This window comes from Drosophila serrata, unplaced genomic scaffold, assembly GCF_035046125.1.
Source record: "Drosophila serrata isolate PLE 108 unplaced genomic scaffold, ASM3504612v1 contig_228, whole genome shotgun sequence".
Classification (NCBI taxonomy): Eukaryota; Metazoa; Arthropoda; class Insecta; order Diptera; family Drosophilidae; genus Drosophila; species Drosophila serrata.
This window is the reverse complement of record NW_028257126.1, coordinates 448683-460823: the sequence shown is the minus strand read 5'-3', so window position 1 is coordinate 460823 and position 12141 is coordinate 448683. Positions and strand designations below refer to the sequence as shown.

General features: G+C 39.9%; 2 protein-coding genes across 2 annotated transcripts; both read left to right on the top strand.

Annotated features, from left to right (window-relative positions):
• Positions 1–2512: 2512 nt before the first annotated feature.
• On the top strand, positions 2513–4060 carry LOC110187973 (uncharacterized). The gene has a single exon (XM_086830159.1). It carries the CDS (start codon positions 2513–2515, stop codon positions 4058–4060), a length of 1548 nt encoding a protein of 515 aa, XP_086686285.1.
• Positions 4061–6053: 1993 nt separating this feature from the next.
• LOC110187974 (uncharacterized) lies at positions 6054–7463 on the top strand. Its single transcript, XM_086830157.1, has one exon. The coding sequence runs from the start codon at positions 6054–6056 to the stop codon at positions 7461–7463; it is 1410 nt and encodes a 469-aa protein (XP_086686283.1).
• Positions 7464–12141: the final 4678 nt, after the last annotated feature.

Sequence of the window (12141 nt, the reverse complement as noted above, 5' to 3'; positions counted from 1 at the left end):
GGGAAATTTTTTTGCCAATATTTTGGCCGTTCTTTTCCCGCCCTATTTCTGGCCACAAAATGGTTCATTATAACGCCGTCCGCCATTGCTGTTGCTGAATTTTGTGGTTGCCCCCAAGCTGGGAGAATGAAAACAAATAATGGGACAAGTGCTGGATCATCTGGCACAAAAGCTTCCCCTTATTTAAATTAAAAATGTAAGCAATTTCGTAATTGGAAAGAAATTAAGGAGAGGCAAAGTGTTTCTTAAGTGTAATGTAATGTATATTTTTTCTTTTTAGTTTGTATGTAAAAATATTGACCCCAAGTAACTTCCTTGGTTTACAAAAAATAATCCTGCAAAGATCCGGCTCGAAGTATCTAATGTTCACGGGGTGTTACCAGACCTATTAAGAAAAGAGAAACCTGAGAAATGTGGACCTGATTTTGCAGATCTATGATTTTAAAACCCCATGAACTAACAAAACAGTAAACTTTACGTAATTTGTGGGTAGAGGGTACTAAAATCTGATACATGAACAAAATTGGAACGCTGGCGACAGGCTGCCATTTGCATTTGGTCCATTTCAGACTGGTCCATGGATGCCCGATGGCCGGCATCTAGGCATAAATTCTATTATAAATAACATTTAGAGTGTACCGATGGAAAAGGCTGGTTTTTGCATTTGTCAGCACTGGAAATTGGACTGAAAACATTTATATATATATACATGATGACGCTTATATGTATATCGGATAGAGGAAAATACAAATTGCGGTTTCTAAATTGAACGGAGCGACTGTTGCGAGTGTGAGAGTGTACGACAGAGTGTCTCTGTGCCCGACGCATAATCAGATTTGTTTATTAAATTTTTCATGAATTTTCCCTTAATTTTTTCGTGTGGCTTTGAGGCCGCCAAATGATCGATTTACAACCGACATATGGATGGCGGACAATAATTATTACATTACTATAACCCTACAGTTAAGACAATTTCGATCTCAATTTCGATTCCTAATTTGTTTATACATTAAATTGCAAAATAATATATTTCATAGCATATAAGTACCTAATGCCGATTTTAACGAGCAGAAGGTTCAGTTGCTTAAAAATGAAATATTAAACTAGCATTGTTATCAACTCAAGCCACCAGTCAAGCAGACATTATCTCCAAAAGGCCCCGGTATTATGCTTAGCCAGGATACAATTAGTTGTAACTGCATGCCGTCATAATCGCTCACAATCGACATTCCATTGAATCGGACTGGGCTTCATCCAATCCGTATAAGCGGCGTGCCGTGCTCCAATTAACATTCTCCCATGCCCTGGCCAATTATCGGTCCTAATTAACGTTTCATAAACTGTAACGGGCGCATTATGCGCATTACGTATACGACGTGTGTCGGCCGCTGTCTGTCGGCCAAAGGGAAATTAATCAAATTAGCATCGTTAAGCCAAAGCGAATGAGCGACTTGCGATGCAACAGAAACAACAACAATTGCTAAATGTAAACAATGATATGTGAACAAAAAAAAAAATGGCAACGGTGACCGCAACAAAAACAATTAAGCAAAATTGTCATAATTACAGCGGCACAAATACAGACAAACAATTGCCACAAATTGTGACAATTTGCCGCCTGATTAATGACTGTCTGTGGCTCTCCGCCAGACACAGCCAGCAGAATGGCAGTCGGACAGATGTGAGATTATTTGCGGTAATATTTTATGGTCATCACGATATTCTGGCAAAAATTGCAACAATCAGCGGATATCAAACTGAAATACAAATGATCTTCGCCCATCCATCTATCAGCTAATATTTTATGTCTCTCAAATGGATAGGAAATTCTGGGGAATATTTGGGTCAGCTGTCTTTCCAGAGTTTGTTTCTTCATCATTATTCACATCAGCATTCTCTCACTTTTCGTTTTATACCGTATATCACTATCTAATTATAGCAATATTTCCACGAATCAATAAAGACTTTGCCAATGCTAAGGCCACGATTAGTTTTCATGCCATCAGCCTTCAATTAAATGATTCAATCTACATGTCGAGTTCGTAAGCAAAGGAAAACAAGTGTTATTGACAACTGATTAAACTAATCAAATTTAAACTTTCTGACTTTCCTGACATTGCAGGTAGCTTGGCATTAAATCAGATAGTAATGTCTCCCTTCAAAGCAATTATAAAATGCTAGTACATTTTAGTACATTCTAAACACTACTTCGTAAAGGTCTTACCCCTGAACTCGGCATCATCCAGTCATGTACTACATAAGGACGGTATTGCTGATTCTCCTGCTTAATTCGCCCTTAAGTCAAGAGCAGCCTTATCCTCAACTAAGATTTCTGAGCCAATTTCTCAAAGTTATTAAAAAGAGTCAAGAAGTCAATACGATTTATTTACTTCAACATCACGGGGCAAACAATTGTCTAATTGAAGATTGGAAGCCACGTGACATGCCAATAGTTCGCTCGACAGATTTGTCCACTTTCGAAATAAAAAGAAGTCTTAACCAATATTACACAATGGCCGTAATATGCATTAGCCAGGAATCTGATGTAGGACTGCTCAATAATTTGGCAAACACCTTTAATCACATGCGTCAGGAACGAATCATTTTGTGGATGCAAGTGAAAGCCACTAAAGAATTAATGGAAAAGATTTGCACGATGGCGGAGAAATACCTATTTGACCGAATGCTTGTCCTGGAAACTGTCAGATTAGGAAATGCATCGGTGAAGATCTATCGCCTTATGCCGTATCCAAGACCTCGTTTCGTTCTAGTTGATGATCCCTCCAAGGTTGGCGATAGTTTTCACGTCCAACGCTTGAACTTTTATGGAAAGGAGGCTATTGTGCTGCGGAAAAAGAACTCTATTCTTCAATATAACATTAGCTATGGACCAAAGAGAAGTTTAACCATAAACACTGATGAAGATAGACCGATTGTGGAGTTTTCGCTAAGAAGGAACTTGAGTCTAAAATTTTACCAGGGCAATACTCTTGGTCATGCGATAGGCCATTTTGATCTGCAACTGAGTCCGCGGCTGATTACCATAAGAGACATCGCAGAGAGTGCTAATCCCTTCACAGTTGTGTCTCTAATTGTACTGGTTCCCTGCGGAAAGGAAAGGCCTATCCAGGATGTCTTCAAGCTGCTGGAATTCCACGATTGGCTCCTGTACATTCTACCCGTGTATGCCACATTTGTGTCGGTTGAGTGGCTAATGCACTACACTATTTATCGCGTGACTGGCCGAGCCCACCGCTTGAGCTTCCTGAATCCACTTGTGAATCTACGGGCCTTCGCCGCCATCCTGGGCATGTCCTTTCCGCTTTGTCGCAGGTGGAGCTTCTCGCTTCAACAGCTCTTCCTGGTCCTGAGCATCTTCGGATTCGTGTTTAGCAACTTCTTCGCCTGCAAGCTGAGTGCATTGCTAACGAGGCACACCCGGTACGCTCAGATTCAAAACCTGGAGCAATTACGACTTAGTGGGATGCCAGTCGTGATCGATAAGGATCTTAAGAATTATATAAAGGAGGACATTGATCGCTATTTCCTGAAGACTATTATACCCAAAACCATTAACTTGGACGCAAGAGAACAATTCAAATTGCTTCTGTCCCTAAACGACAGTTACGCTTATATTGTTTTCAAAGACATCTCTTTCATGCTTGACAAATATCAGAAGTCCTTGGGTCGGAAGGTACTTTGCGACGCCGGAAATCTGACCATTCTCTCGAACTTGCCGAAAATGTTTTTCTTGCCACCAAACTCCTTGTATAAGTGGCCACTTCGAAAATTTGTCCACTGGATCTATGAAAGCGGTATTCATCTGCGCTGGAATAGAGACATGATTATTAAGATTGGAAAGGTGCTCAATGTGACTGCCGAATCAGCGGTCAAGCAAGAGGCAGTTCCACTCTCCATCGAGCACTTCAACTGGCTGTGGCCCCTGCTTATCATTGGCTACGCAATATCTCTTATAGTTTTCCTAATAGAGCTGCTTTTGGGATTTGTCCGGAATTGGATGGAACAACAGATTCCTAGAGCACGATTCTCTGGGGCATAGAGTGTAATTATTTATTCACAATATCAACTTCTATGTAACTGTAATTGTAATTCTATTTATTCAGTTTAATAAAATTTGGTGTTGCTTACAAATATCAATTACGAGTTTAAGGATATTTTATGGTGGAGTAAGGAAAGTGACGGAATAGTGGCTTACTTCCATTAAACGATTACATCTTGGCCCTAGGGTTTAGCCAGGAGCAAATCATTTGGTCGAAACCAGAAAGGAAAATAGCTCCGTTTGGCGGACACATATCGATTTAATATTTGCATATTAAATATCTACAATACGTATATTTTTATACCCTTGCAGGATATTATAATTTTAATCAGAATGACGGGAGCCCACGACTATATAAAGTATATATATTCTTGATCAGGATCAACAGCCGAGCCGATCTAGCCATGTCCGTCTGTCCTTTTGTCCGTCTGTCCGTTTCTACGCAAACTAGTCTCTCAGTTTTGAAGCTATCTGAATGAAACTTTGTAGTTACTTTCACTCGTATATATGTCGGAACCGGCCGGATCGGACGGATCATATAGCTGCCATAGGAATGATCGGAACGTTTTTACAAAAAAAAAATTTAACATTTTCAGTTTTCAATAGAATTGGATCAAATTTAAAATATAGCCATTTTATCAAACTGTTCAATTTTGTGAAAAATTTTATAAAAATCGGACTACTATATCATAAAGCTCCCATAGGAACAATCGAGAAATTAATACAATTAAAAATTATAACTTTTTCAGTTTTCAACAGATTTTCATTAAATTTGAGCTATGGCCATTGTATATTATTCTTAAATTATGTGTCAAATTTCATCGGACGACTATATCATATAGGTGCCATACAAACGATCGTTTGATGTAGAAGAAAAATACAAATCTGTGAATATAAAGCTGCAAATATAATATGTATAGGTGAATGAAATGAAAACAGGTATTACTTCATTGTTTTTAAACACATATATATATAATTTATATGGTATGGATTCCTAGTCATAGAATTTTTATCTGCAAGGGTATATTAACTTCGGCGTGCCGAAGTTAGCTTCCTTTCTTGTTATGCTTAATATTAGTTAATACTTTATTTTTCATTACTTTTTGGTTTTGATTATCTTATAAAATAAATTTTTTGGTGTAATGAACAATAATCCAAATTCTTTACGAATTGTAATGGAAAAGTTTATAAGTGAAGTTCGAATGGATTTCACAGTTTGGGATGGGTATAGAATAAGGACAATGTATGGAACTGGTCTTAGGTACATTTTCTTGTCAATTTTATGGTTATATATTATATATTTGCCACTATTTCTGTCAATAGTTATACGTTCTCTTATTTTTCTTAACACAAAACACAAGGAGATAATTCCAGCATCCCTTAATGTACACCCTGATGGTACAAATTTTCCATTAAACCCATTAACTTATTTAATCAGATATAACTCACTGGCTTCCTTCCTTATTAACTTAATGGGTAGATTGCACACATTAAGTGTCTTCTGTCATTTTGTTTAGTACACAATTAAGTATGGAAATTGCTCACTTATGGAAATAAGGATACATATATCGTTCAGTCTACTTGAAGCTATCCTTGAAAGCGGTGATAAAATATGGATATATTTTGTAGGATAACTTTTCTCGCATTGCTAATGGCTATCTTAAAGCTTACTCCGGGAGCCTCGGAGAATTCACAGCTAGGATTTCTTTCTAAGCTTGTGAAAAGGATTCATTCAGAAGATCAAATTGAAACTGTCTTGCTACTTCAACATCATCAGAATAGAATCTGTGTACTTCATGAATGGAATCAACTTGATATGCCCTATCTCTGAACGAATGAACTAATTCACATCGATGTTAGAAAGCACTTCAACCATGACACATTGGCTGTAGTCTGTATATGTAGTGATTCTGATACAGGTCTCCTGGACACGCTGGCCAAAAACTTCGATGGGATGCGGCAAGCCCCAATTTTGTTGTTGATTCAAATTGACATGACAGAAGAGCTGCTCCAGAAGATCTTGAACAAAGTTGAAGAGTATCACTTTCTGCGGATGCTTATCCTTGAGGTGAGAGAGCCACCCACAACTTCTATTCTCCGTCTGGAGCTCTTTCCCCATCCGCAATTTCATCGAGTTGATAACTTACTTACCATTAAGGACTCAATTTTCTATGCTCCGGAGTTGAATTTTAAGGGCAGAACTACATATATTCGTCCTAATTGGAATTCGCCCTTTAAATTCTACAAAAAGCTGCCCTCTAACGACACTATGCCCGTAACCCGCATACAGGACATTGCGATTATCCAATTTGCCTTGAAATATAACCTGAGTCTCAGAGTGTTGAACTCTTCCAATACATCCGTGACGCCTGACATCCGATTGAGAACGCGAATGCAATTAAACATGTCTAATATGACCAATGTTAGTCCCTATGACATAACTTCGCTGAAGGTGATTGTGCCCTGTGCCAGGCAATGGGGTGTTGGGGAAGCTTTCAAGCGCATTGATATCAGGTCATGGCTCGCCAATATTGTCTTTGTCTATGCCTTATTCGTCGCGACGGAGACGTTCATTCTCGTGGTGACCTATAGGATATCCGGTCAAGCCTACCGTCTGACCGTACTGAATCCCCTGGTGAACCTTCGTGCCTTCGGTGCCATTCTGGGCATGTCGTTCCCCATCAGTCGGCGAGGCAGCCTATCACTCCGGCAGCTATCACTGGCCATCAGCATTTTTGGGCTTATCTTTAGCAACTTCTTCAGCTGTAAATTGAGTGCTCTGCTCACGAAGCACCCTCACCATGCCCATGTCGAAAACTTCGAGGAGCTGCAGGCCAGTGGCTTACCCGTGATAGCGGCTCAGACTTATCGCCGATTTATAGAAAGTGGTTTTGGACCAAAACTCAACTTGACGAAGCTCACATATGTGCCCGAAGAAGTTCAGGGCCAAATGCTACTAACTATTAACTTTAGAAACGCTTACTTCATGTTTTCGGACCAAGAAGAAACCTATGATAAATATCAGAAGGCATTTGGACGAAAGACTATGTGCAACTCAGCGAACCTGACCTTCATCCAGCGCCTGCCCATGATGTATGAATTGAAAAACAATTCCATATTTGAAAGACCCTTAGTGAGGTACTTGGTTCGACTCAAGGAGGCTGGATTCATTGACCATTGGATGACAAATTCGTCTTACTATGTACGCAGAGTATTTATCTACTCAATCTGTGAAAACGAAGAGCGGAAGGATGTACCTTTATCCCTCGGCCACTTGAAATGGGTATGGTGTGTTCTTGGATGTGGGCACGGACTTGCCCTAGTAACATTTATCATTGAGATCCTTTTAGGGAATCGAAACAAAAGGAGTTCGGCACTCAAAGTTCACATCTCAGTGGCTTAAGCATCTTAAAACTTAGTGTTATTATTATTATTATATGTTATTATGACAGCACAGTACTTGTCAAAAATATATATAAATGTTATGTACAAGTTTATCTGGCACGTCAATGAAATATTAAAAATTCGATTCGATTGAGATTATCCTTTTTAATACCTACTCTCTTAAGTTGATGAACTGGGTGCCGCTGGGTGGCAAAGTGACACCTGTCGTTTGATACATTCCACCAAAGACTTAGGGACTTGCTAACGACATTAGTTCATTTTTTACCGCACTAGACAGTTGACCTATACCACTTATAAATAGTAGTCAAAATGTCGAGTCTGAAAAGGATTCTACTGATTCTTCTGCTAAGCGAGGTCCTTGCAGAGCAGGTAGTGCATCATCAGTTAGAATTTTTGAATAAACTTATTCAGAGGATCGAGCGGGAGAAACCAATCCAGACCTTGGTAATACTTCATCACCACCTGGATACAAATTGCATGCTACATGATTGGAATTCTGGAAAACCTACCTTACGGGTTGATGAGACGACCAAAATAGTTTTGAGAAAACACTTTAACCACTTCGTAGTGACGCTGGTCTGCATGCGTAATGACTTCAAAACCGAGCTCCTCAACACAGTGTCAGTGACTAATGAAAATATGCGTAGCTCAAGAATAGTTTTATGGACGCAAGAAAAAGCAACCAAGGAGTTCCTCGACAAAGTCTCCAAGAGGGCCAGTGAAGATAAATTTCTTGAGTTTCTGTTGCTGGAGGTGGAGGATGGGCCAAGTGGACCGATATCTTCTCGGCGCCTAAACCTATTTCCGTATTCACACTGGCAAAACATTGCAAATGTTCTGAGTTTTAAAGGAACAGTATTTTACAATAGAATTAATTTTCATGGAATGACTGCTATTGTAAAATCATGGGATTTTCAAAAATCAAGTAGAGATATTCTATTATCACCACCACAAAATATGGAAATATCTGAGTTTGCACGCCAGACCAACTTAAGTTTGAAATACCTCGAAAGAAGCAACTCCGATACAAAAAACGTTGACATAGACTTAAGCATGCGATTCATAAGCATAAACAATTCGGCCTCTCACTTAGGCTTTGTTAATCCCTATAGCTCATCCTCTTTGATCCTTCTTGTACCCTGCTCTAAGGAGATGAGCCTGACGGATATTTTCCATCAAATGGATGTGAAGACATGGTTTCTCTACATAATTTACCTATACTGCACTCTGACTGTTGTCGAAACTGGCATACATGTAGTAACCTGTCGGATACGGAACCAACCCCACGGATTATCTTCTCTGGGATATATCATAAACTTCAGGGCCTTCCGAGCCCTCCTCGGCATGTCGTTCCCCATCAGCCGAAGGGCTAGCCTGCCGCTCCGTCAGCTCTTCGTTGCCATGAGCATCTTTGGAATGGTCTTCAGCAGCTTCTTCAACTGCAAACTGAGCGCCCTTCTCACCAAGCATCCCTACCAGGGTCAGGTGACCAACTTTGAGGAGTTGCGGGACAGTGGACTGACTGTGATCATGGACAGAAGGGTACAATCCTTCATCGAGACTGCACTGGAGGCGGACTTCCTTCACCGGGTGTTACCCTTGTCAAAATCTGTCTACAGTATGGAACGGATCAAATTGTTATTTTCACTGAACGACAGCTACGCGTATATTATATTTGAAGAAAATTACCGATACCTCAAGTGGCCTCAGTTCTCAAATGCTTTCTGTACCTCCAAGGACTTGGTTATTGTTGATAATCTGCCCAGGGTGTATCGCCTCCAAAAGAATTCTGTCTTCAAGTGGGCGCTTTCCAGATTGGTGACGAGGATACAGGAGGCTGGTATTACGGAAAAATTGAAGAAAATGTCGTTTCAGAATGTAACGAAGCTTTTTAATTTGACACGGGGTGGTGATAAAAATATCAATGTACGACCCCTAAGTTATGATAACCTAAAATGGCTGGGTTACCTTTTCATTCTTGGCTACGGAACAGCTACTCTTGTATTTATTGTCGAGGTGTTTTTAGGAAAAAATAGAGCAACTCATAGGGAACGCAACATAGAAGTATAAGATGCTAATTCCACTTATAATGTATTTCATATTATACTACAATGATTATAGATAATCAATCTCTGTTTAATCTGTACATCATAACAAGTCTTTTTCGAATAAATCTTAATGTGTGTCTATATTGTGTTTATATTGGGAGTGATATCAAAGATAAAGAAATTGTCATCAAAAATTTTATTTTCAACGGAGTGTCACTGATCTTTTCGAATTTCCTATCCGATCTCTTCGGTTTCTTCTAATGTTTGAAAACACCTTTTCCATACCATATCCTGGAAACAAGAGTTGCCAAAGTTTAAGTATGCCATATAAAATCATCAAGAACTGGGACACGGAACATTATATGAAGATCATATTTCATAGATTGAGACTCCACGTCAGGATGAATGGTACACAAAAGTTACCAGCACTATGCCAGAACCTTTCGTTGATGGACTACATCCGCCAATTTCATTTGCCCACTGCAGGTGATCACAATTATCAGAGATAATGATGTGGTTTAATGACATTGAACATTTTAGAGATTATTATCGAAATTATATATAAACTGCATTACGTCTTAACCAAGTTTCCTTAGTAGCAAGTTGAAAGAAAATTAAGCTTTCGTGGGTATTTTAAAAGTCCTTCCAATTCGCTTAAGCTATCTTATTAAGTTAATGAGTACGCATTAACGGAATTGACATCAGAAATTCCATCGTCCGACAGCTGTCATTCGACGAGCTTCAACATTTGCTTAGAATACTTCGCTCCTGAAGCAGTACAAATTGGTTAGCCATTCAATTCATCCTTTACACGCAATGAAAGAAGTAAGGCAACATGGCTACATCACTCATAGTCGCAATAACTGTGATGTTAATCATTCAACTAACTCGTTCGAATACTCTGAGTCCCAATTTAGAGTTTCTGAACAAACTGTTGGAGAATACCCGGAATCCTGTTGAAACAATGGTGATATTACAGCATCATCAGGATAGGAACTGTAAGCCGCAAGATTGGAATCATCGAGGAATTCCCACCTTGCGCTTGCTCGAGTAAAGGTGAGAGGTCACTTCAATACCTTGTGCGTTGGCCTAGTCTGCATTGGCAAGGACTCTGACCTCAGCCTCGTCGATACTCTGGCCGAAGTCTTTGATGGTATGCGATATGAACGGATTGTCTTGTGGATACAAAAGGAAGTCACCCAACAGATGCTTCAACGCATCTCCCATCAAGCCAAGCTGCATCAATATTTGCAAGTACTTATTTTGGAAGTTAGTAGGGAACAGGGGGAGATCCTAAGCGTTCACAGCTTTCTTGCCCTTCCAAATTCAGAAATTTTTCAAGTTGACAAGATGGCTGCTTTCCCTAAGTTTTCCATTGACTTTACCGGCAGAGTAGCCAATGTGCTACCTGAATACGATGCAATCGATTATCTACCAGACGATAATATTTCAGCGCCTCTCCAATGGCGAAATACGAATCGCCAAATCATTATGTTTGCACGAAAATATAATTTAACTCTTAAAATGGTGCCATCGCCCAGAAATCGTTCTTCTGCATTTAATATAACTCCTGACATCCTAATGACTTCCCAGATGACCTCCACCAAGATGGATCTGAAGTTTCTAAACCCCTTTGACTTATACGAGCTCAAGGTCGTGGTTCCATGCAGCAGGATGAGGACCATTGGCGATATCCTTAAGCAACTCGATATAAAATCCAGCCTCTTATACATTCTGCCAGTGTATGCTACCTTTGTGGTGGTTGAGACAATTATATTGATGGTCACGAACCGAATAATTGGGCACTCTTACCAACTAACCAGTCTAAATCTCTCGCTCCTGAATCTGCGAGCCATCAGAGCCATTCTGGGCATGTCCTTTCCCACCAGCCACCGAGCGAACCCCTCGCTCCGACAACTCTTCTTGGCCATCAGTGTTTTTGGACTGATATTTAGTAACTTCTTCAGCTGCAAGTTGACCGCCTTGCTCACCAAACACTCGCACTATCCACAGGTGACGAATTTCCAGGAGTTACGGGACAGTGACTTGACCGTTATAGTGAATACCAGGATACGTACTTATATTGAAAATAAGTTAGGCCATCACTATTTCAACGAAACAATTATTCGAATAAATGAGGTCTCAACTAAAGAAAGTACACGATTGTTGCTCTTGCTAAATGACAGTTTTGCATTTACTATCGTCTCAGACCACTGGATCGCCTTGAACAGTCTTCAGAAATCTCAGGGACGAAAGGTTTTCTGCGAGTCCGAAGACCTTACCATCATCCATGGTATGCCGAGAATGCATATCCTACAGAAAAATTCGATCTATGACTGGCCTCTATCTCAATTTTTGTTAAGAGTCCATGAAACAGGAATCCATAAACATTGGTTAAGTCAAATACCCTACATTTTACACGAACTCCTCAACATATCGCTTGCAATTAAGCCCAGGCCAAAGGAAGTCCCATTGCGTGTTGCGGACCTGAACTGGTTGTGGCTTCTCCTTGGATGTGGTTATGGACTAGCCACTTTTGTCTTTATCATTGAGCTATCGCTTAGAGGCCTAAGAAAAATGAATAAGAGCCCGGAGATAAGAGAAAATGTTTTGGTGTCTTAAACTCAT

Coding starts and splice junctions, on each gene's coding strand:
- LOC110187973 (XM_086830159.1), top strand. CDS start 2,513: ATGGCCGTAATATGCATTAGCCAGGAATCTGATGTAGGACTGCTCAAT.
- LOC110187974 (XM_086830157.1), top strand. CDS start 6,054: ATGACAGAAGAGCTGCTCCAGAAGATCTTGAACAAAGTTGAAGAGTAT.